This window comes from Lotus japonicus, chromosome 1 (genome assembly GCF_012489685.1).
Source record: "Lotus japonicus ecotype B-129 chromosome 1, LjGifu_v1.2".
NCBI classification, from domain to species: domain Eukaryota; kingdom Viridiplantae; phylum Streptophyta; class Magnoliopsida; order Fabales; family Fabaceae; genus Lotus; species Lotus japonicus.
Genome location: NC_080041.1, coordinates 121,582,765 through 121,609,151, shown reverse-complemented (window position 1 = coordinate 121,609,151; position 26,387 = coordinate 121,582,765). Strand labels below are relative to the sequence as shown.

The window sequence follows — 26,387 nt, the reverse complement described above, 5'->3', positions numbered from 1 at the left end:
AACTTTCAGATAGTCCAATATAAACTGCTGTTTTACATAAAGATGAAGGTTATCATGTTGCACAAATCTTTAATTACAGGTAATTATGCTTTCTTGGCATTCATCATAAAAGATGGAAACACAGATCCAAATTAAAGTTCTTACCAGTAAAGTGGAGTATCTTTCACAAGTGCATAGCCGCCCACAACAATCCAGTAAAATGCCAACACCGTCCAAAAAGAGGATGCCAGAGAGTTTGAAGGTTCTAATATTTTCACAATGGTGAAAAGCAATAGAGAGTAGAATAAAATGGAAGTTCAATTACCAGCCACAGTAAAGGAATAGAAACAAAGGCACACATAGACAACAGAAAATCATTGCTCTCATATAAATTCAAGTGTCTATATAAGTGTTTCTTTAGAAGCTAATCCGAAAAAGTTGCTAAATTCAGGTAAAAACAGCGTGACTCTTAAGTTAAGCTTAACCAAACAAATGTGCTGTGGTATACATGATGAAATCATGAGCTCGAGTCTTAAGTTAAGCTTAAGCAAACAAATGTGTTATGGTATGTATATTCATATTTATGTCCAAAACAAACATGATGAAGTCATGAGCATGTTCCACCCGGACCGCCTGACCATCATTCGAGAGGGCAGAGAGGCGAAAATCATGGAAGCTGATTTGGGTGAATGGCGGCGGAGAGTAGTTGAATGGGAGGGTGGAGAATTTGTTGCTGTTGAAATTGAAAGGGAGCAAGAGCACCTATTGAATTGAAGGTGAAGAGTTTGTTGACGCCAAATGGTTCCATGGCTAAATGCACAACTTGCTCCATACACCATTTTTTTCTCCGAATCAAAACCAAACAGGTTCTAGCTTTCACAGATTTTGCGTTCGGGGTTTAGGTAATAGGTATGTATGTGTAACCAAGAAATATTAGGTCAAGACTTTGAGACTCTCTTTTAAAAATTTAAACTCAGAACTCGTTCTTCAATCGCGAACCCTAAGAACTTCAAAGCATAACACAACTTCAACTTTAAATAATAATTAGAAGATTACATAGAAAAGTTAAAGAGAACATGGAGAGATCAACAACTTCATTTTTGGACTTGAATTTCTTCTTGTTCATCCTCCTTCTTCGCCTGAGCGAACTGGCGCTTAATGACATCACAGCAGAGTACATGATCTGCTTTTTGTTGCTCAGACATATGAGATGTGTCTTTCAAAAGAATATCATAAAGCTTGATCATGCTTTCATGATTTTTTTCTATAGCAAGTTTTACCATTAGATCATATCTTTCACTCATAGCAGCTTCCATGGTTGACATATGGATGTTGCTAGAAGAATTATTCTCAACTATTGATTTGAGCTTTCTCTTCGCTGTCTCTTGGCCCATTGGGCGTGCTGATGATCGTATTCTTCTTCGCCTGTGCTTACCATTGTGCTGGCTCTCGAGTACTAATCTCAAGTACTCTTCTGCGCTGTTGTCATTAATATAATCTTCTACCATTTCCTCATAAAATGTATCAAAATCGAGTAAATTGTTTGGATCCATTACATGAATGATTCAAATGTGAGACAATGAGAGAACATGAACAAGAGAAGATTGCAAACTTTGATGATAAGAGGAGAGAACTAAGAGAGTACTGCAAAATGAGAGGATATGAGTTTTGTGTATATATAGAGTGCAACCATGCACTGCTTTTTACAACGGCTATGCAACGGCTCTTATGAATTAATGATACAATGAGAGTGGAAAAAAACCTACACTACACACAACGCCAGTTAAAAGTAAGAAGAGGACTGAGCTTTGCAGGGGTATAAGGATCAGATCCCGTGGGCAAACTTGAAGCCCAAGCCCAAGGAAGCAAGTTTGTGAGCACACGTGTTTGCTTCTAGCGGAATATGGTGTAAAGACACACATCACATAAGAGTAGAAATCTCAACAAAACTCTCAAATGTAAGTTATCGGAGGAGGATCCAACATCCTAGTAGCATTCAACGAATTGCCCTAGCAAATAACATACTAAAAAGGCCAAAACTCAACTTTAATCTTAGAGAAGGTTGTGTTAGATAGCTTAAAGCTCCGCAGAAAGAGCACACCACCCACAAATGTAAGATTATAATACAATATGTTATACTACAAATATATAAAGTCAAATTGACTTAAGAAAGTAATATGAATTTTTATTTTAGTAAGAACTAAAATTAAAGAATTGAAACTTTTCAATAATAATTTATTTTTAAAGATATTAACTGTCGTGATTTTATGAAATTACGTTATTCTTACATAAAAACCTGAGTTCATGAAAATAATATACTATCGATGAAAGTAATTTAACAAATTAATTAATTAATTATTAAAACACGGAGTCAGAAGTGAATTATGAGTTGGACCAATTTGCGAATCGAGTGAGCTCCCCTTGCATGCAATGATGTGGTGGTGAACCTCTCATTCTAATTTAGTGCTCTCTGAACCGTGCAGGAAGGTTTCCCATCACACGGCTTCCGCAGGAACCGTACGTTCGAACAGGCCTGGATATTTAATTGGTTTTGAACTTTTCCTGCGCAGTATAAGTAGCGGGTGAAGAAGACCTTCTAAATAAGGTATAAAATTAACAAATATAAAAAAATACTTCAGCGTTAATTATTAATAATATAATATCAATAAATAAAATATCTTTTAAAATATTTGAATAGTACTATAAATCATTGAAAATGAGATATCAAATATATAAATATTTAGTACTTGTGTATAAAAATAATTTTGACTAATTATTATCGTTTTAAAACGTTTTCCGATGTAGCAAAAAAAATTATTGTTTTAAAACTAAAATATATTGATGATTAATTACCACAATCTTAAACTTTTTAAAGTATCAAAAAGTGTTAATATTAAAGTTCTAAAATATTTTTAATTTTTAAAACTTAATTAATATATACTGATAGTGTAAGTTTCAAAAAAAGAAAAGGAAAAAAATATAGTGGAAAAAGTTTTATATAGATTTTCAATCGTAAAATTTAATTTCAAATATTAGGATGATTCACATCACCATTTACCTTTTTGCTAAGAACACTCACCCCTCTCAAGTTTTGTTAGAATAACACTCCACCTCATTCTTATCTAAAATCTACACCCCACCCCATTTTATATAGAGGCAAATTTAGTGACGAAAAATATTCTTCATTAATAATTAGTTATTATTTAAATTGTTAATCAATAATTTCAAAAAATATTTTCAATATAATCTAATAAATATAAAAATGAAAACATCACAGTCCTCCTCATTCTCTCAATCGCGTTCTTCCTCCGTAAATTCACAATGCAAATTCTGCAATAGCACACATGACCGGTTGACAAACCATATCTCGAACATAGTGAAACATGCTTGTGTTTTCATATTTGGGAATAATTCAATTTTAATCAAAATAATCTATTTATACCTCCAATTTTAAAATTGGATTGTAGACCCAAAAAACAACACAAATGGGTGAAGAAAATAGAGAAACAAAATTAAGAAATATGAAGTGGATCGGAGGTTATTAGAACCCAACGATGCGGTGGAACACCGTTTTTAACAAAATCCAACAACATCTTAAACCAACAAAGCGTTCGCTCACAACTTAAAGAGGTGAAGTTCACAAGAAGTAAATGAACAAGTGGCTTTGGGGATGTGCGATTCACGTTCTGGGGTTCAGGTCGCAACAAAACTTTGAGGCATGGTGGTGCCATGGGGTTTCACATTCTGGGATGGTTGTCGTCGTGTTAAAGGGAGCAAAGGTTTGGTGGTGACCGTTTGTGGTGAGAAATATGATTTGGAGATAGATGAGACGTGGACTTAACAGACAGAGTGGATTGTTTTTTTAAATTTAATTCAGTAAAATTATTTTCATAAATTGATGTATGATAGCGTATATGCATTTAATTTATTTAAATTTTAATTAATTAGTAATTATTTTTTATTAGTGACGAATTTGTTTTCGTCACTAAATTTTTCTTTTATAAAAAATGGGGTGAAGTGTCATTCTTGCAAACCTTGAGGAGGGTGAATGTATTTTACTCTTTTGCTAATGCCAACCTGAGTTCATGAAAATAATATACTATCGATGAAATTAATTTAACAAATTAATTAATAAATTATTAAGACACGGAATCAGAAGTGAATTACGAGTTGGATCAATTTGCGAATCGAGCGAGTTCCCCTTGCATGCAACGATGTGGTGGTGAACCTCTCATTCTAATTCAGTGCTCTCTGAACCGTGCGGGAAGGTTTCCCATCACACGGCTCACCAACTTGATCTTCTGCGAGAACCGTATGTCCGAACATGCCTGGATATTTAATTGGTTTTGGTCTTTTCCTGCACAGTATAAATAGCGGGCGAAGAAGACCTTCTAAATAAGGTATAAAATTAACAAATATAAAAAAATACTTCAGCGTTAATTATTAATAATATAATATCATGAAATAAAATATCTTTTAAAATAATCGAATAATACTATAAATCATTGAAAATTAGTTATCAAATATAAAAAATATTTAGTACTTGTGTATAAAAATAAGTTTGACTGATTATTATCGTTTTAAAACGTTTTCCAATGTAGCAAAAAAAAATTATCGGTTTAAAACTAAAATATCTTGATGATTAATTACCACAATCTTAAACTTTTTATAGTATCAAAAAGTGTTAATATTAAAGTTCTAAATTATTTTTAATTTTTAAAACTTAATTAATATATACTGATAGTGTAAGTTTCAAAAAAAGAAAAGAAAAAAAAGATAGTGTAAAAAGTTTTATATAGATTTTCAATCGTAAAATTTAATTTGAAAATATTAGGATGATTCACCGCACCATTTACCTTTTTGCTAATACCTTTACTTTCTGCCATCTGGTACTGATTTTATTCGTGTTAGAAAGAAGGGACAAATGTACTCAGCAGAAAAGGCTTTGCTAGTTGCTACACAAAATTTAGTTTATGTAGCAGCACCTAATTGATACGGATATTGAAATTGAGGTTTGATTTAGAATCAATGTCAACTTAATTTTTCTACATGACATGTTTGTTGCGTTTGGATGTTTAATTAATCCAACTGTGCATTGTGTTGTTATGCACATGCTAAGCAATGAGAACAAACCAGTGAAGAAAGGAAGAGAAAATGCAGTCATTTCCTTGTGAAGTGAGAGGAATAAAATGTAACCAATCAACCAGAATTTGATATACAGGTTAGAATGAAACAAAACAGAACATGTGGGTTCTACTCTTTATTTGGTGCATACTGAGGATAAAAATAGAGCAGTATAAAGGGGAGAAACATAGTACACTTAAGTTCCATTGTGGAAAAAAATAGAATGGAATGGATCTGTTAACTAGCGACCTGTTCCACGTACATTTAATTTGCAGATCGAGCGGATTGCTTGTGTCCGAAGCCATCGACTGATGCATTCACAATGAAATTGGTGGGGACAGGGAAGGCGGTAGAGTTATGTTCCATCAACATATGAACTCAGGCAGATACAGCATTTCTGCAACATAATTAGAAGCTGTCTAATTCTCTTTCAGTGGTTTCATAATTTACTTCGAGTGTGTGATAAGCAGCAATTAATCACGGTGAGTAATTAGCAAGTAATAGTGTTATCAAATAGCGGATATAGCGGCACTATAGCGTAGCACTCAGAGGGCTCACCACTATCTATTATTTTCCGCTATTTGCCACTTTGAGGGCTTAACATAGCCTTTTTGGCTTTCCACTATTAACAACACTGGCAAGTAATAAGGAGATATGAGGAGACAAAGTCAGTACTCACAGAATCATCAGGATAGAGAAAATTTTCACTTATATGGCTTCCATTGGACTCCATCTTGTGATCAATCAACATCAATGAATTTGACTAAGAAAACCTATACTTAGGAAGTGATCTGATTTCTTCTTCAGATGCACCTTCTCTTAGAATTTAAGTTAGGCGTAGCTCTTCCAAAAAACAGCTTAGAGGTCTATCCTTTATAAACAATAATTTGACGATAGCTCTAGTCAATGTGAGACTTCTCAGCACTAACTACTGGACAAACTATTCAAGAGAGTTCTTTAGTTAAACCAGTAGGGCCTTTGTAAAAACTAAGACAGCAAAACAAAGTAACTTATCCGGCTGTCTTGTGAGAATTGAGAAATGATAATGATTTCCTGAAAGGAAAAAAGAAGGATCTTGCATAATTTCACCATCTAGTGGAAAAAGGCTAGGTGGTGGTTGTTGTTTGAACATAAAACAGTTGGGTACACTTGACTACTTCCTAGGTATTGAAGTCAAACTGGTTTCCCTTGGCTCTCTTCTCCTCACTTAGCAGAAATATATTCAGGATCTCTTGGCTAAGGCTAACATGGCTAACTGCTTTCCCATTTCATTACCTATGATTAGTGGTTCCAAACTTGCACAAACCAGGCGCGCGCTAAGCTACTCGGTGAATAAGGACCGCTAGTTTATATACAATCCTTTTGCGCACTCATTGGACTGCAGTTAAGCATATTCCACATTATCTCAAAGGCACTACGTCCTATGGCCTTCTTCTGCACATCCTGCAACCACATCACTTCTTCACATTCGAGGATTCTCTGATGTGGACTAGGCCATTGACCTAGATGTCCGCAAATCTATCATTGGTGCATGGATAATTTTAGGCTCCAATCTTATCTCTTGCAGGTCCCAGAAGCGTATGGTCTTTGTGTCTGTTAGTTAGTTAGTTAGCAACAGCTGTAAGGTAGATATATTTCAGTTTTGACAGTTAGAAGCTCAACACAATATTGATGCTCTATATACCTCTATATGCACAACTTCCATAATCAATGAATTCATTCTTCAGCATCTCAAATTCTGATAACCTCTAAAGTTTAAACTTCCTTTAATAAGTAACTCATCCAAAAAAATAATTATTGGTGGCTGTGTAACAATTAAAGTTTCACTTCACTTTCATTCCCCTTATTTATTTGACATCCAAACAAATACAGAACAACAATCCACAATAATCCCTTTCATACATTTAACTATAATCTACTCCCTATATATTTTGCACAAGACTCTGGAAGAACTTTCAAGTAGTTGAATCTATTCTTTTTTAAATTGCTGTTCTACTGTTAGATAAACAAAATGTAGATACAGAGATCTAAACAACGAGAAAACTCATGCACAAGCTTTAGGATAAGCCACTAAAGCAAATACCTTAAGAATCTGATATGCTAACATAGTAACATGAAACATAACCATAATACGACCACTTAATAATAGTCGACTAGTCGTGACTTTTAAATAACTAAAAACAAAAAGAAGACTGGGAGAACTAAGCCATAAACAGGCAGATGAAAGTCTGAATTTCACAATTTCAACATGTTATAATCATCCTTAATTTTCACCTGCCTATAAATTAGAAGACAAGTTCAATATCTAATGAGCCAATGGCTGTTGAAGTTGAAATTTTGCAGTCTCAAACAGGAATTTTTTTTTATCTTTACCCTGTTGGAGGTACATATGATTTATTGACATCAGCGTACTGAAAGACTTTAAAATTGTAAGTTCAGTAGTTGGTCCAGAGAAGAAGGCTCACACCGTTGTCGTGCATGGGGAGCATAAGATATATGCAACAGGTGACCACCAGTTAATATGGCAGGAACTTTATCACTGTGTCATGGCTTACCCTAACAAAGCATCAAGACAAGAAGGTAGAGAAAAAACATTGGCACTCAAACTAAAATGAATATGCATTTTGTATTATGTGATGTTCATGTATTACTACTAGAGTTGAAATATCAGTTGACTGAACACAACAAAATATTCAAGATAGATCGCCAAATTTGTTGGATATGGTGGATGCACCTTCAATCAGTACTGCTTTCTTTGCAGACACCGTACCAATCAACAATTTTAAAATTCCCTATTCACGGATATGATACCCTAATCAGTGTACACAGATTATTGAACCCCAAATGCTAATAGTACACAGATAAAACTAGTTTTATGTTAAGAAACACTAGTTTCAATGGAGAAACTTTCCAAAATATTACTCTATTTTTGTCATATCAAAGCTGATTGATGTAGTTAAAATTGAATTATGAACTGATAATAAACATAGCGATCTGACAAAGGAGAGCTTGCCTTCTATTCTATCAAGAAGAATACCACTTGCATTCTAACCATACTACAAGTGAGAAGCAGCTGCAAACAGTTACTGCTTTTGCTAACAGCTGAGAGTACAATCGAAAGTCAATAAAGTAACCAAGCTTCTTTTTTGTCAAAAAGTGATACCTTAAACCTCTGAAATGCAAGAATGTACCATTTCAGTATCACAATGCTACACCTCGAACCACACTCGTGAATTCTCTTGATCAAAAGCTTCGAAGAGATGAGAACTCACAGCAGAACATTTACTAATGATCAAATAACTAATTAGGTGAATTCTTCAAATATGCAGCTGCTGCCTCTGCTACCTTCACAATATCATGGGGTTCTGTTCTGCTCACAACTCTCCAAGAATGGAATCACCCAATCTCCTTGTCTTTGAACTCCCTCATCATCTAATTCATATACTACAGCATTGCTCTCTTCCTTAGACTTACTATCACAATCTAGAAATTGTTTGGTTTTCCTCCGACCTAATAGTATAAGGTCCAACATATTCCTCCGAGCAGTATACACAGGATTAGGCTCAACCAAACCCCCTTTGCTATATGCCTCCCTAAGAAAAACGGTTTGAGCCTTTCCCTTAGTAGATATGTAAAATATCCCCGGGTGCGTTAGCAGTAGTTCACGCACATTAACTTCAATCGCAAAGTCCCTCCGAAAATGAGCCAATTGATCAACCTCAACCATCTTCTCCACAGTCAAGCTCAAAAGCTCATGAAGAACAGCAACAGCCCTCTTCTCGTATCGCTGCACCCCTCCACAAGTTCTAACCCGAATGACCTCTTTCCTCTCATAAGGCTTTGTATAAGGAAGCCTTTGCCAATTCTTCAGCTTTTCTCTAAACCCTCTCTCAATCTTAAACCCAGTTGGGAAATTAATGGGAAATGCAAACTTAGTCTCAAATTCACTCAACCACTTCTCTGTATACTCTTTCTCCCTCCATTTCTCAACCTGCGCCGTACCCAATTCATCATCCCATCCAACCAATGCCACAACCTCCAAATCAACCAACCTGAAGTCACCACTGTACTTCCCAAGAATGGAGTCCCTGAAATCCTGAGGAAGACCCAATTCTCTTCTCACCAACCTCAACGCGTGAACGCGAAGAGTTCCATTCACAGACATCATGAGCAGCTTCTTCACCCTCTTCACAGCCTCCATCTCCAGCTCCTTCACAACAACCCTTTCCAGGAGAATCAGCTCCTTCATCTTCCTCGTGAATCTGCAGCACGGGTTCCTCCTAAAAGGATGCGCAAACACCTCGAAAACATGAGGGTACTTGTGGAGGAAGGACCCGACAGTGACATTGAGTCCGAGGATGTTTCTCCAACGAGACATGAGCTGAAGGGAAACGAATGGACCCCGTTTACGATTCGACATGAGGTTGTGGAATCCGAGGACGAGGTAGAGTTTTTTGAGGTGGGTCATGAAGTTGTCGAGGTGGGGGTCTCTTACCCTGTCTTCCAAACGGGTTTGAGCTGAAATGGTGGGTTTCTTCCATCGTCTTTGGTGGAAGAGGATGAAGGGTGAGAAGGAGATGGTGGTGGATTGGAAGATCCTGTATCTGAGACTTGATAATAGGTTCATGTGTCATTGATTTGGAGAGAAACGCGAGATGAAAGCAGTGACAGAATGAAGAATCATCAATTCAGGCAGGGAATGATAGTGTTCCGATGAATTTGGTAGCTTCTGAGGAAGCTAGGGCGCGCTTGGAACAGTGGAGGGAGAGGAGGTGGTGGCGATGGGAGGACCAGAGGTGGTGGATGATGAAGAGCGCCGACCAGAGACGGCAGTGCTATTACCGGCTAACCAGAAGATGACGAAGGCAGTGATGAGGGAGGAGAGGAACATCAAATTGTGCGTGAACATTTTTTTTTAGTTTTAAAACCAAATAATGCTACTAGGTGCAATTTTCATTTACAAACTCATAACATCAACCGACCCGACCGGTGGTTGGTTCAAGTGTACATGTTCAATTCCTTTAAGCAAAGTAACAGATTTGATTCTTGTAGATGGATAAAACCTCTACGGCGAGAATTAGCTCCACCATGATGTAGATTTTCCCGACTTGAACAGAATTGTCTCTAAAAAAAGACATTTGTCTAAAAAAAACTCATAACATCACAAAACATAATTCAACAAGATAATAATATTGCAAAACCATATATTACAATATCACTACATTTACAAAACATGCCCAAAACATCATCCAAAATATGGTCAACAATATCATCTAGAATATCATAATAAAACTATGAAGTGGAGCATATGTAACGGATGTCCTCTTATATGTAGGGATGACAACGGGTAGGATCGGGTACGGGTTTTACAATTACCAAACCCAAACCCAAACCCAAATCTCATAACCCAAACTCAAACCTAAACACAAACTCTTATGAGCGATAAAATGAAATCCATGTCCAAATCCATTGGGTTTCGGATTTACCCGAAACTCAAACCCAAACTCATTACTTACGTGAAATAGCAACTCGTCTTAGAACCCAATCTAAAACTTACTTTCGTAAAAAAAAGTGAATTTCATAGAAAGAAAAAAAAATACTATTCATCATCCTCATCCATCGCCAAAGTGAGACAACAATAGTTTAGAGTTTATTTCTCAAACATACAAAAGTACAATTAATCATCAAACACTAAGAACAAGTTTATAAATATATATGTATGAGAGTTTTTTTGTAATTTTATGTTTCGGGTATCTTTGGGTTCGGGTTCGGGCGGGTATGACCACGGATTTAACTAATACCAAACCCAAACCCATAAACCGCTACAGTAACGGGCAAAACCCAAACCCAAATCCAAATCCAGTCAACTCAGATTTTATCCGTCAAATCGGATCGGGTTCGAGCGAGTACCCATGAGTTTGGGAAATATTATCATCCCTACTTATATGTTATGTTAGTCTGTGTACTCCATGTAACGAAGTCCAAGGCCCTGTACATTAAAGCCCTCAACTATGTGCCTTGCGCATGTGCTCGATGTTCTTATTGAGCCTTTGTCAACCAATCTTGCGCTCGCATGTATCATGTATCCTGCTTGAATAAACGTAATTTCATATTAGATATAAATGAAAGTATTATAGATAACAACGTGATAGATGGAAGTAAGTTGCACATAAAAACCAACCACTGCAAAAACATTACAAAGTTCTCATTCACTTAGAGGTATCAACAAATGATGTAAAATCTGGTGCACATACTCAGGTACGCACAGTGCCGAAAATGAAGCCTGAACCCCTTGGTTAATGACTCGAGTGGCGTATGACTTATAAGTCTCATTTGTCTCCTCAATCGTAAGTAGTGTATTGGTAACAACCTAAAGGGCACATGGAATCCCTTGCTTGTGCCCAAACTATTTGAGCACCATCTTTAACAGATGAGGTAGTATGATATGTGAACACCAGATGTACCTCGAGTACAGTGAAATGGGCTAGAATGAACAATGGTCTTTATGCCCAACATATGGCTGCCAAGTGATTACGTTCAAAGCCATGTCATCCAAACTAAGTCGTCTCTTGCACACTAGACCATCAGGCCCCAAGAAAATCCATCGGGTTGCCCTGGATTTCTCCTTCGTGTAATCCGCTTAAACACTTTGGTAGAAAATGGACTACGAACATGCTCATAAATCCATGTATGTAATATGGACATACAATTGTATAAGACAAAGAGTACGTAATAAAACAATTACAAATTTAAGTTCAAACTAAGAATCGAACCTACAAGAGAGTCATGTTACTTGTTATATGATTTGTCCCTTGTAAGCAAGCATGACCAAGATGGTCATACAAATATGCAAGGGTTGCGACACTCCATGCATATGTCACAACATTGTCGAGATTCACAAGTAATGAAAGATAGACTATGTTATATGTTTGGCTCTTTGAACAAAAAAGGTACAACCGATAAGTGGAGTAGAAAGACTAGTTGCGATATCAAATTGTCCACTTGTAATATAAACATGCACATGTAATGTATATATTGAGACAACAAATAAGAATATGAAGTTCAAATGAGAATCAAATCTACAATCATCGCATCCAACTGTTCCCATAACCACGAGTATCAAACGTGCATCCCCTAGTGGTGTTTGTCTCATTAAGATACTGAACCAAATCAGTTACTACATTGTGTCGCTCGATAAAAAAGCGTAAAAAACTTCATAATAATAGAGATATGAAGGAAAGATGACACATCAACCCTATTAAAATATGGGGATTTACTAATGAACTCTTATCGACAACCTTTTATATAATCAGATCAGTAATGATATATACACGCCTCATTTTTTAAACATTTTATTTCCACCTCTTTTTATTTCTATCTCTCTCCTCTTATCATTTATCACATCTCATACTTTCTCTCTCTTACTTTTTCTTTTCTTTCTATCTCTCTTCCTTCCACCTCTTTCCACCTCTCAAAGAGGTGTGTACATAACATTATTCTAATCAGATTGAGACTTTTTTACATTGGTAGTATACTTTTTACATATATTTACTAATATAGTGCATCTTTTTTTTTAATTACCAAGTTAGTGTATATCGCCACTCTAAGTGGCGATACCACTTTTTTTTTTTCTTTTTTTGTTAAAATCGCCACTACCAGTGGCGATACCAGTTTTTTTTTTTTTTACTTTCTTTATTTGCGACGGAAGTTTCCGTCACAATGTCCTAGTGCAAAATATAACCAGCATTAGTGATTTTCTTCTTTTGCGACGGAGAATTCGGTCACGAAGCATATTTTGTACTTATTTTTGCGACGGAACCCTCTTAAGCTTTCGTCGATAATTCAGTTTCCATAAATCATAAGGATTTTGTGACGGATAAAACTGTCATCGCAAATAAATTTCCGTCGCTAAATGTTTTGTGACGAAGAACTTCTCCTCCACATTCTGTCACTAGTGGTGTTTATATTTTGCACTATGATGTTTGTGACGGAATTTTCCGTCGCAAAAGAAGAAAGTAAAAAAAAAAAAGATTGGTATCGCCACTCTAAGTTGCGATATACACTAACTTGGTAATTAAATAAAAAGATACACTAGATTGGTAAATATATGTAAAAAGTATACTATCAATGTAAAAAAGTCTGAGATTGATCATATCTTTTATAGTAGATGAATATTTTTATATTTTAATTTTCCTTTACATTTTTTTCTTGCAAAAGAAAAGGAGAAAGAGAAAATATAGAAGGGAAGAAGAAGAGAAAGCGGGAAAAGAAGGAGAAAAACAAAACAAAGCAAAGCAAGCATTTGACTGCTAAAACCCTATTCTCATGGCTTCCTTCCCTCCTCTCGGTTCACTCACTCTCTGCGAACTCAATCGCGACCTAAGTACCTCTCTCTCTCTTTCTCTCTAACTCTCTCTCCCTCTCTCTCTTCATTCTTTAACTGAATCTCTCTCCCCAATTTTCTGCAGTCACCGTCGACGCTCTCTCCGACGATCGAGCCAACAGCGCTTACGGAAAACTTCTCGTAACCACTCGCACTCTCCCCAATCGATCCAATTCAATTCAATTCTTTCTCATTCACTCACTAGTAATTTCTCTTATTATTAGGGATTGGTCTTCAGCCCCGTGCCATTTCACCCTCTCGACACCACCGACGATGCTCCCGAACAGGAAGATGGAACTACTGCAACCGCAACCGCAACCGCCGCGGAAATCGTTCCGAGGAAAGGCCCCGCGGCGATCTTGCAAGGATTCGTCAATGACTGCCTCAGGCGCCTCTTTTACCCTAACGATGTATGATCTCTCAGTCCTTGTAGCGGTGGCGGCGTCACGTGTTGTTGTAATTTGGATTGTGAGCGTTATTCTTCTGTCTGTGTGCAGGTGCATTTGTTGCCGGAGGTTAATCTTCAAGGAGTAAGCTGGCACCTGAATAAGCATATAATTGCTTTTATATCTGGGCCAAATCAAGTTCTCGTCCGTGATTATGAGGATTCGGGTACTTGACTCCTTTTATGAGCACAATGCATGTGATTCTAACAGTTTTTAGTTATTGTTGTTAGTTAGTTTTGAATTGATAGTTGGTTAGTTACTTGACATTCACCTTTGTTGTTAGTTAGTTAGTTCACTTGCAGCATTCTTGGTATATATAAGCAATTTTGTTTTGTTTTGATTAATCAGTTCAATGATGCAAAACTGCTTATATACAAAAGTGCTGCAAGTGAGTTAACTAACTAACTAACAGGATAATTGTCAGTAACTAACCAACTTACACGGCTGATTAACTAACCATAACTTAGAGTACCATGAATATTGTTGCTCGTGTTGTGTTGTGATGGATACAAAGGTGTATATTTTTTATAGAGGTTTGCATTTAATAACAGCTGATATGACTTTGGTACTGTGAATAGAGGGGAAGGATCCAGTTGTTTTGACCAGCGAGTCTCAGCGAGATGTTAGGGTGCTAGAGTGGAGGCCCAATGGCGGGAGGATGCTTGCCGTGGGTTGCAAGTGAGGTTCTGCCTTTGTGTGTGTTTGTTGTGGGTTTGTAAAGTATCAATTGCTAGGGTGTTTCTCTTTCGTGTTTACTAGATTTGGATTTACTGCTGCAGGAGTGGAATTTGCATATGGGCTGCTTCTTATCCTGGGAATGCGGCATCTGTTAGATCTGGTGCTACTTCCTTCCTGGGAGGTTTATCTAGAGGGTCAGGAATTCGGTACATCCTGGTTGATTTTCTTCGGAGTCAAAATGATGAGCATGTTAGCGCACTTACATGGAGTCCAGATGGAAGATATCCTCATATATGTCAAAAAGTCTTTTTCAATTTTAGCACATGTTTCCCAAATATGAATATCACTGTTCTCAATCTTTCTTCTTGCAAGATATGCTACTGTGGTTGTAATTTTTTTTTGAATGCATACATAAAAGACTAGCCATAGTTGTCAAACTTGTGAGTTTAATTCATTAACTAATGTGAACTTAGTAGGAACCTTAGTTGTTTATTTATGGACACTTTCAAAGTAGATATCTTGTTTTTGAATTTAAGTTACTTAATCATTTTTTTCTTAACCTGTTTTCACATACTTAGCCACTGCTTCATATGAGAGCTCCTCGTTCACTGTGTGGGATGTTGCTCAAGGTACGATGAAAGATCTTTGACTCTTTAAGTTGTTGGCATTTTAGCTTGAACCATCCTTTCTGCTTGGTGAGGATACTAATATACCGAATAAGCTCAAAACTCATTCTGGGTTTTTGTTTTTTGTTTTCTACCTGAATTGTAAATTGATAGTTTTAAGGGGATATTAAATGTATCCTAAACTGTGTATGTTTACAACGTGGACTCATGACCTAAACAATACATTAGTATGCTAAAGGAGCCTGTTGGACCATAAACAAACCCTGCTTCAACAATCAGGTTGCAGAAATGTATCCCTTAACACCTAAATTCGATTTACTCGCGTGACAAGTGAACTAGTATCTACCAGAGCTACTTTCCTTTATAGTTTATACCTTATACCCAAGCTTATTTTACTCAAGTTTGGAATCCAGCAGAGCAAAAGTTTAAATGTTTCATGTGTACGTTTGTCTCTGAATTCTGAACATCTGGTTATTTTTTCATATTATCTGTAGGTGTGGGGACTCCCATCCGACGGGGATTGGGAGGCATATCAATGCTAAAGTGGTCACCTACTGGAGATTACTTCTTTGCTTCAAAATTGTAATGCATCTTGCTAAAGTTGACTTTTGTAAATATTGAAAAAGAGCTGCTTATGATTCATCCTCGTTATTATGTTATCTTACAGCGATGGAACATTTTATCTTTGGGAGACGAACACATGGACATCAGAACAATGGTCATCATCTAGTGGTTTTGTTAAGGTATATAAGTTTTACATTCATGTTTTGGTGCTCTAAGATATGACCTATTCACATTTTATCGTAAGATAATGTGCTATTAACCTTTGCATGTGTTTAGGATTTATTTGAGGTAAAAACATGAAAACAAAACTTATTTCAAGATGAGACTGGGAAATAATTAATATGCATGTATCTTGAGAGCGCAATGCAATCACAGATGATCTTAATTTTTCAGTAGAAAATTAGTGTCTTAATCTGAAGCAGTTGATCAAGTGTTCTAAGTTATCTCTTCTGATAGCTGTCCCATAATGGTCTTAGTACATAACTGATTTCTACTTTCAATGATATGTAATCAGTGTGCAACATGGGATCCAGATGGGGGAATGATACTGCTTGCATTTTCTGAATCATCAACTTTGGGATCTGTTCATTTTGCATCGAAGCCTCCCTCATTAGGTATTGGACCATTTTATTTCAAAGATCTTTTCTTGATTTTTGTTTATTGTTTGTGTATCTGCTATATTAATTCTGGAATATGGTATCAAAATGTAAGAACAAAATGGAAAAAGAAAAGAGAGGGGTCAATATAGGGTATATTTTATTAAAAAAAGTCTGGATAACAGTGACATAAAACACTAACCTAACACAATCAATTTATAATAAAGAATGACTGAAAAGGCTGGCATTGAGGACGATCAATGATGGTACTGCTCTTTTAGTTTTACAAATAATGAAACTCTTATGATTTGGATAGAAAGGGACATGTGGAATAGAGATGTAGAGATGGAACAGTGTAAATTATATTTCTCTAATAAAGTAAGTGGTTATAATACAAAACACTGATCCTATCTCCATGCTAAAAGCTGTGACTGGAAAAACATCTATGCACTCTACTTTGGGTGTATTACGAGTAATGCATACTTACCTAAAAAATTTAGCTAAACCCATGCATATTTCTCAACAGATACTGTTTTTTAATTTAATTGTAGTTGATAGTTGGTATTTGAGATGAATAGTTATGATTAAAATGTTTAATTTTTTTTTCTAAAAATAATAGTAACTCATTGTTGACTTTTCCAGATGCACATCTGTTACCTGTTGAATTGCCTGAGATACTATCGTTGACAGGCAGGTAAAAATGAATTTATGACTGTGTTCAATATATCTTGAATTGTTTTGGTCCTAAAATCATGTCATCATGTCAAATTCCTCCTGAACCAATTCTTAGGACTGGAAGAAAAGACTGTAGTAACTAATTGTTGCATTTTTCATCACCAGCTGTTTTAATTCTTTCTCCTCCTGGTCTATCATATGTATAAAAATTTCTGATTTATATATTTTGAATTAAGTGGGGGTTTCTGCATTCTTGGCTTTGGATTTTGTACAATGTACATCATAGATTATAGAAATTGGAACTTTTTTTTGGGTTTCTCGGGCACAGTTAATTTAATAGGGTGTTTCATTAGTGTTTTCCTGTTTTCATTTTTACTAAAAGAATGAAAAAGGGTGGAAATTGTGTTTGGCTGTGTTTAATTATTTTTCTTTATCTTTTAAAATGTGGCCAAGTTTAAAAGTAACAAATAATTGTTTTATCAATTCTCAAAATTTCAGAAACAGGGTACAGGAAGTTTAAAATTTGATGGCAACTTTCTGATTGTATTAAAAGTATATATCAACAATACTTAATAAAAACTGAATTTCCTCTTACTATTTGTGCTTATAATGAATTTTAGATTTCTTGTCTAATTAGTTGGCAAGTATTGCTCCAGTGAAATATATCAGCTTATAGCCCCCTGATATTGTGTTTCCAGCCCTCAATCCTAAAGAGGAATTCTTGGATGTTCTTCTGTGATGGGCTATATTTTTTAACCATGCTCTGTAGCAATGGAATGTGGTTAAGAGAAGTTTTTTTCCGCTTCCAAAAACATGTTTGGTTTTATATTTAAATCTTCCATAATCACTTCTCCTTCCACAAAAACTATTAAGAGTAGCTTCTCCTAGAATCACTCCTCTCCTAGAATCACTCCAAATACACACTTAATCTGGCTGGCCTCTGGAATTCATTTCTTTTTCACTTCATGGTTTTTTTCTTTCACTTCATGGTTTTTTCTTTTCCTCTCCCCCTCTCAACCTTGTTGAACACGCTGCTTAGGTGTCTTTTGCATGTGATTTTTGTCTAGGTTCTTCATCTTCCTTTCCTAGTCTCATGGAATTATGTTATTTGCTAACTGCATTGTAGCTTGTAGCAAAAAACCCACCAGATATCGGTGTTATCTTATCAAATAATGGAATTTGTATCTGTATCTTATGGTTATCATGTTTGTTTTTGTTAGAAACTATGTACTTATTGGTTATATTATTTATTCAGCCAGGGAATTGAAAAGATAGCATGGGATAATTCAGGGGAGCGATTAGCTGTATCTTTTAAAGGTGGAGATGAAATGTACAGGGGTCTGATCGCCGTATATGATACAAGAAGGACTCCTCTGATATCTACATCCTTAATGTGAGTTCATGGTTGAAAATGGTCCAGTTACTATAGGGCATTTTTGCTGTTGTGTTGTGTTTTTTTTATTATATAAATGTTGAATTTATTTGTTGTATATTTTCTATACTTTGCCAAATACTTTTGAAACTATTAATCATTTGCAGTGATTTATTTTTACATGATATCTTTTAGTGGATTTATAAGAGGGCCTGGAGACAATCCAAAGCCAATCTCATTTTCGTTTCACGGGAAGCTTAAACAGGGACCACTGCTTTCTGTGGTAAGTCAGTTGAATTTCAGTGCTTTCTTTATTTTCAAACAAGTTATAATGATAGAAAGACTTGAGGTGCATCGGTGAATATTCTTGTGATATCATAGTTGTAATGTTGTTGGAGATCCCTGAATTATAAAAAGAAGAAATGAACCTCTAATTAAACTATTAAGAATTAGATAATCCTGGATTTTGGTCATACGTGTATTAGATGCTTCATTTTGGTATCTGTTCTTACCTCAAACATTTGAAGCTTTTTTCGCATATATTTTTATTCTGCAGTGTTGGAGCAGTGGATTTTGTTGCACTTACCCCCTCTTATTTCGCTCTCATATGCTTTCATAGCGAGGAGTCGAGGACGTCTTTGAAATTTTGTTGTTTGTATACAATTTGGAGATCTTATATCCAATACTTCGGGCTTACATTATTTTTTTCAGCGAAAGTGTTATTATCTTATGTTATGTGTATTTGAATATTGGCATGGCTGGTGATGTATTTGTTCAGCATGTCAGTTGACAATTCAGATGTATCAAGTAAACAGGGCACACAGTCTGTCAAAAAGGAAAAGAGCATGCATCTACAATGTAAAACTTCACATTTGTTGGGTCTGAAATGTAATTTACCATTTTTTTTGTAGTTTTAAAGTCCTCAAGTAATTTTGAATACCTTTCGTATTATTGATTTAAAACTTACCATATGATGAGAAAATACAAATGCATGCATTTATTTATTATTGATTATAAGGAGTCTAAACACCCCCTTAGGTATCATCAAAGGGTTGGTTCTAGGAGGTAAACGAGAATATCTTTGGCACTCCCGTAGTACCGAGCACTCAGTACTCTCTTAGTACAAAATTAGTGTTAATTGTCTATTTTAAAAAATGTTAAACTCAACTTTTTAAAATAAAGTATGGATAACTAACCATACATGCGTAGGAGGTATGTTTTGAAAGGAAAGAGGGCTAAGTATTGAATTTTTTTATTACAAACTAGGTGAGAAATAATGATGACATAAGTTCAAATCCTGAAAAAGTTATTTGTTAGGAAGAACCTCAACTCAATTTTTCAATAAGGTCTACATTTGTCAAACACAAACATCCCTAAGAATTTCATCTAATTAAAATAAACTGAATCAAAGTGCAAACTCATCTCTTAAAAAAGAAAACATAATTCTGTTAAATAAAATAAGAAAACAATCTGATTTAGGGTTTAATCTGATTTAGGGTTTACATCTAATCATATTATATCACATATGACAACATTCTACATATTCGGATCCCCTGTTTCCGATTCAGTCCCTGCAGCGGCAAAATAATAAGTGTATAAAAGTCTTGACCAATTTAACCTTTTATAAATCAATCTGAACTATTTAATATAAGAATCAAAAGTAAACAATTTGCAGCAAAGAGCTGTAGAGAATATGGCTGCAAACGATCAATGTTGACATTCTAAGAGCATTAATATTTTTTTTCAATTTTAATTAAAATAAATATATACTTTCTGATACAGCGAGGATCAATTAGATGCTCGTGTAAACAAAATTTTCAGTAACATGACACAAACTTTTAATCCCCTGATTTGTAAATTTCAATAAGCAAACAAGCTATTATTTAACATAAAAATAAGCTATCAAAAGAGTCACAATGGTGTAAATTCCCTAACCTTTAACTGTGGTTGTAAATTGAAAGAAGTCATGGACATTTTCAGAGAGAGAATGCTGTTTCTTATCCACAAACCAATTCCAATCCTCTTTTTCAATTGACAAATCCACTCCTCAACAACACAACACAACACCACCATGGCGCTTCTCTGCTTCAATTCCTTCACTCTCACCCCTCCTCCTTCTTCCTCCTCCTCCATTTTTGCACTTCCCCCAAGCCCCGGTAAGTAACAGACATTCTTATTCACTTTCATTTTTTGATTCTCGTTTTTGCTCCTTAATTTCTCCGAAATACATTTGTTGTTGTTGCTGATGATTCCATCTTAATTTTCTCGAACTGGGTCAGCTTCAAGATTGCAACTTGGTCTGCCCACCAAGTGTTTGAAGGAAGTTCGCATCTGGGCAGTGCAAAGGAGGAAGAATGCCATGATTGTTTCTGCAGCTGCTGATTCTGGCGGTGCAGAGGGTGTGGCTTCGCCGGAGGAACCAGGTGAGAGCAAGAAAGAGGGTGATGCTGTTGTTCCAGTGGACAAGCTTCCTTTGGAATCAAAGCTGAAGGAGAGGGAGGAGCAGAGGCTGAGGATGAAGCTAGCTAAGAAGATAAGGCTGAGGAGGAAAAGACTTGTCCGCAAGAGGCATTTGAGGAAGAAGGGTAGATGGCCACCTTCCAAGATGAAGAAGTTGAAGAATGTCTGATACATTTTGCAGGTTTAATAATCCTGATTATTCTACTTCTGTTTGTATTGTCAATTTTTTTTTTGTTACTTGGCCTGTTAAGTTAAATCACATGTAATTTTGTCTATGTTGTTATTTTTTAATCAAGATTGTTAGTTTATGTAGCTCTCCCAATTTGGTTCTAATATTGAGCATTGACATAGGGGTTCTGATTTAGAATCCATGCCATAGGTGAAATGGTCCTGCTGTGTGTTTGGATATATAATTAGTTCTATTTTGCAGTGTTTTGGTAGCCTGGTAATCTTGTTTTGTGTGCTGTAGTTGAATGTTAAGTTACCATGATAGATTTAAGGAAGGGTCTGGTGCATTGTAGGTCCATGGTAGGCACTTCAACGTCTCCAACTATTGCACTAATAGCTCGTTTGGATGTGGTTCAAAGAGCACTTATTGAAGCTTATCATTTCTTTAGTAGAGAAGCTCCAATAAGTGCTTCTTGGTTTGTGTACCCAAATGAGCTCTAAGGCTACTTTCAGTTGAAATGTTAAGTTGTGAAAACACATAAGAGCAAATTCTATCATTTAGTTAGGAAGAAAGTTGAGGAATGTGGAATGGGTTCTATCCTTCTTCCCTTTATCCAAGTTTTCGGATTTGAATATAAGGAAAACCCACATCATGTTAACTCACTTTCATTAAGAGTTTACTCTTAAATGTGTCCTAGCATATTGCCCTCCAAATTGGTAGAGATGTATCGTGTGACATAGCATGGTAGATAGCCTTCACTGTGAAATGGCTAAGTTCAACATCTAGGGCTATGTTTGGATATGTAATAGATAGTAGAATAAACTGATATGAGATGTGGAATGAAGTGAAATGGAATGAGATGGATTTTATTTTATCATGTTCCATGTCCATTTTATCTTATTTTAAATGATTTAAACAATAAAACCTTTTATCACTCCATTCCATTTTATCTCTTTCGATCAATCCTGACATAGCTTCATAGTTTTTCAAATGCAAACTTATAGTCCAATTTTACTATGATTGACAGCATCACTTTTCTCATTGCTATTCCACAACTTTCTGGCATCTAGTGTTGATTTTATTTGCGGATGAGAGGCGGGACAGTTGAACTCAACAGAAAAACCTTAATATCCCAAAAAATTAGTTTATGTAGAAGGTCCTAATTTGTAAGGATATTGAAGTTGAGGTTTGATTTAGAATCAATGCCCTCATAATTTTATACAAGAAATGTTTGGTGTGTTTGGATGTTTAATTGATCCCATCTTGAAGTGCTATTATGCACAATGTGAAGCAATGAGAACAAACGAGTAAAGAAATGAAGACCTAGAATATATTGTCTTCTTCTGTGGGTGTGAATAATTAACTCAGCTAACATTTGGTAAACAAGTTAGAATGAAATAAAGACGGAGTAAAAGATGAAAAAAATGGTACACTTCAGTCCTATCTAATAGGGTAGTGGAATAGAGAATTGTTCTTCCCCAAGCTCAAGGAGTCTGGTTGGCAGCTTGCACGTCAAGTAGTCAAGGTGATGCGCGGCTGTATGGATGATGGAGTAGAGGCTGAGCACGACGAGTGAGATACATGCAAAAGGCATTTTGACGCTCAAGTCACACCTGAGAGTCTTTAGAGTTTATGAAGAGCAATATAGGACAAAGAGTCTACATTTTTTACACTTGGAGGACCATGTTTATACCTGCTAAGAGGAGTGCATGTCATCTCTTCTTCTCCATCTACTAGTTTTCTTCATCACTTTTCATTCTCAGGCATCGACGTTCTTCTCCATCATCATCTTCCATATAGTCATAGCCCTTATTTTTCGCCTTATTTCTTCCTTTTTATTTATCTATTTTCATTGGCTTAAATATGTTTGGTCCCTCTAAAATTACAGTCTTTTGGTGTAGGCCCTCTAAATATTTTTTTGGTATAGACTCTTATTTTGAAAATAATATGGAGGGATAAGCTCATGCCGTTACCTTTACCTAATGGACGCTGATGTGACATATTTTAGAGAGGCCTAAACCAAAGAACCATGATTAAGACATGATAAAAATTGAGTTTTAGGTCCTTTAAAATCATGGTTCTTTGGTTTAGGAAAAACGAAAGGAATGGAGAAGGGTCTGAAACATACAGAGTGAAGAAAGTCTCCATGAAAACCTAGAATGATATAAAGGTATAATATCTTCCATAAAAAAAAGGTATAATATCAAGAGGAGTGAAAAGATTAAAGCAATATGAAATGGGAAATGAATAAAATTAAGTAGTATAATGTAATCTTTAAGATATATAGAACAACTCAACTCTAAGGTCCTTCCAAATATCCATTTTGAGTGCATGACATTCTACCTTAAAAGTGTTAAGAAAATTGGGCAAATGTAAAATGAATACATTCAAAGTAAAGTAATGACTAACAGACTAAAATCTTTGACAAGCCTCCTAAAGAAACTTGTCAAAGCATTAAAGCTAATACCCTCTCTTTCACTATGTACTTGGATCTCTATAAAGCTTACTACATAGTCTCTACAAGATTAATGTAAAAAGAACATGTATCATATTCAACATAAACCTTTTGTTCCTTTAAATCTAGCAACATAGTTGTCAAATGTCCTAAGTAATTATTATGAGACTTAATTTTTTTTGTCAAAATATGGTTTATGAGTCGAGGAGGACTCCGTTTACACCCCTTTAAATCTTACACACTTACACTCAATCTAAACCATTCATTTTGAATTAAGAACAACTATTAAGAACAAATGATGAACTAAGAGGAAAAAGGCATTGGGTAGTAACTTTATGTTATGTGCAATGCCACTTATAAGTGTCAACATATTATGTTGCTCTAAGGGAATATCATATTCAAATTTATGCAATAGAGGGTAAATATTATTAGGAAACCCATTAAAAGTAACATAGAAAGCAATTGGATATAATGTGACCTTTAATTACAACTTCCCTTTCTTTTTATCATTTTTTAATTTGTTACCCTTTATAATAATTTATTCTCTTCCTCCCTTTTGTCTCTCATAATTTTCAGGTGTTTACAAACCTTATTAATGTGTGATACTTAAGTAATTTGATAGTTGACACTAAAATTAAATTTCCAAGTAACATGGTTTTAATTGATTATATGATGTAGTTCATTTACATTGTAGACTTAATGAAAATATGGGAGAAAATGACCTTATTTTAGTATTAATTTGTAAATTTTTGGTGTTTTTTAAAAGACTTTTGATTTGAGCTCAAATTTATAATTGATTTTTACTTATGATTTAAAAATGATAATTTTATTACTATATTTTTTTTTACGTTTTTATTTCTGTATTTTTTTTACTGTAATATGTACGAAATAAATCAATTTAATTAGTATATTATTATTGAATTATAAATTCATTTTATTATGAATTAAATTACAAAAAATAGAGCTAGTTTTGAAGTTTTAACGGTAAAAAAAAGAGTTTATAAATAGATTTTCTTCATTTCATTTTCATTCTAGAGAGAGAGAGAGAGAGCGAGAAATGAAACAGAGGGAGAGGGAGTGTGACGGAGAGTTTGTTCGCGGCGGAGTGGCTAATGGGTATTGCAGTCCGAAACGGTTCTCTAATTCGCGGCGGCAGAAACGATGGTTCTCCGTGGCGGGTTTGATTCTTTCTTTTCTTCTTCTTGTTCTGACTCGTTTCCTTTACTTGTCGTACAAGCATGAATGAATGGGGCCATTTACGCTTGAATTGTGAATTGCGATTGTGACACGGTGATCAGGGGAGAAGAGAGAGAGAGAGAAAGAACGATGAATTTTGCTACTCATTGTGTGATGGATGTTTCTGTGAGGTTTATAAAATGAAAACCATGTTAAATGCGATGATACTTCTTTTATGCTTAGATGTCTATTTCTTTTGTTATTTAGAAATGGTTTTGATTTTCTTTTCTTTCTGGAACAATTTTGACTTACATAATAGGTTTCAGGGGGCTTGGCTGTATGAGTTTTCAAACGACAATAGAGGAGGAATATGTATATTTGCAATAGACAAGTTGCTAATGTAAATTCAGCAGAGGACACTATTAATTAGGATATATGTACTAATTTGTTCTTCTGGGGTATTAAATGCGAACATATATATAATTATGGACTTTAAGGTAAATTCAGCAGATGTCTCTGGGTATTTATTATTTGTGGCATGCTTTCTTTTGGATTTAATTCAATTTTGTAATGTAATTGAGAGCTATATTCTCTGGATCTGTTTTAGATCAATTCATCATCCACATACTTGAAAATGGTACCAGTTCTAAAATTATTATGACTGTTCAAGCATAGATTAGTTTAAAGAGAAGAAGACACATCAAATTAGACGGGGCTTGTAGATTTGTTATGCTGAAGACGTTTCTGGGTATTATTATTGGTGACACACTGAAGTTGCAATGCCTTGCTAAATTCCTGGCTTTTTGGTTTTTTCCCTTCTTTTGGATTTAATTGAATTCTGTAATATAATTAAACTATTCTTTGGATCTGTTTTAAATCAATTGTTCATTCCCATATTTAGAAAGAGGTATTTTCCACCAGTAACCAAAAATAATAATTTAGAAAGAGGTAATAAAAGTATTAACTCTCACTACCATATATGTATGAACCCTTGCTCAAGGTTTTGGATCTGTATGCTTAACCTTATCTAGAGTAGTGTTTGCAAATAATCTTTTTTTCTTTTCTCTCAAATAATTTTCAATTTAACTATCAACTAAAAAATAATTTACCTATTCTTTAGAAGCATTTAGGTACACAAACACTATATTTTTTTTTTAACTTTCTTTTAAATTTTGGATATAATTAAAGGCATTACTAATTTTTCATTTTTAATCAACATTTTACTCTCGCTCTGAAAATAGATTTCAAAAGCAATATATTCGCAATTAATTACCCTTAAAAATAATTTATCTTAGAAATAAATAGTTTCTGGAGTAGTAATTTGCTTGTTTTCTTACTCATGTAATCGAAACGTATGGGTATGAAAAGTAAGGCTGGAGGGGATGGGAGGAACAAAGAAGAGGGGTAGAGGTCGTGGAGGGTTAAAGTAGGGCCACCCGCCTGTGGGCCAAGGTTATAAGGTTTAGAAGTTAATGAGACGGTAGATGGTAGAGGTAGAGGGTGGCGGGACGAGGGTAAGGTAGATATTAGGATGGGTAAGGATTACAAGATTGGGTAGAGGAGGGATTAGGAGAGGGGGTAGGAAGGGAGGGACGAGATAGGGATTAGGGAATGGGTAGGGATTAAGGATATGGGACATGGTTAGGGATTAGGGTAGAGAAAGGGTAGGGATTAGGGGGTAGGA

The 26,387-nt window shown here is 35.3% G+C and overlaps 3 protein-coding genes across 3 annotated transcripts; 2 read left to right on the top strand and 1 right to left on the bottom strand.

The window, feature by feature from the left end:
• Positions 1-8,010: 8,010 nt before the first annotated feature.
• Positions 8,011-10,024, bottom strand: LOC130730016 (protein ROOT PRIMORDIUM DEFECTIVE 1). The gene has a single exon (XM_057581886.1). It carries the CDS (start codon positions 9,728-9,730, stop codon positions 8,459-8,461), a length of 1,272 nt encoding a protein of 423 aa, XP_057437869.1. The 5' UTR covers positions 9,731-10,024; the 3' UTR covers positions 8,011-8,458.
• A 3,309-nt stretch (positions 10,025-13,333) lies between these two features.
• LOC130730015 (aladin) lies at positions 13,334-19,353 on the top strand. The gene is made up of 14 exons (XM_057581884.1): positions 13,334-13,486; positions 13,572-13,627; positions 13,711-13,896; positions 13,984-14,098; positions 14,511-14,610; positions 14,712-14,894; positions 15,184-15,239; positions 15,731-15,818; positions 15,904-15,979; positions 16,315-16,414; positions 17,039-17,090; positions 18,327-18,464; positions 18,639-18,726; positions 19,000-19,353. Exons 1-14 carry the CDS (start codon positions 13,429-13,431, stop codon positions 19,060-19,062), a joined length of 1,359 nt encoding a protein of 452 aa, XP_057437867.1. The 5' UTR covers positions 13,334-13,428; the 3' UTR covers positions 19,063-19,353.
• A 1,041-nt stretch (positions 19,354-20,394) lies between these two features.
• On the top strand, positions 20,395-21,288 carry LOC130730014 (50S ribosomal protein 5, chloroplastic). Its single transcript, XM_057581883.1, has 2 exons — positions 20,395-20,599; positions 20,723-21,288. The coding sequence occupies exons 1-2, from the start codon at positions 20,515-20,517 to the stop codon at positions 21,070-21,072; spliced, it is 435 nt and encodes a 144-aa protein (XP_057437866.1). The 5' UTR covers positions 20,395-20,514; the 3' UTR covers positions 21,073-21,288.
• Positions 21,289-26,387: the final 5,099 nt, after the last annotated feature.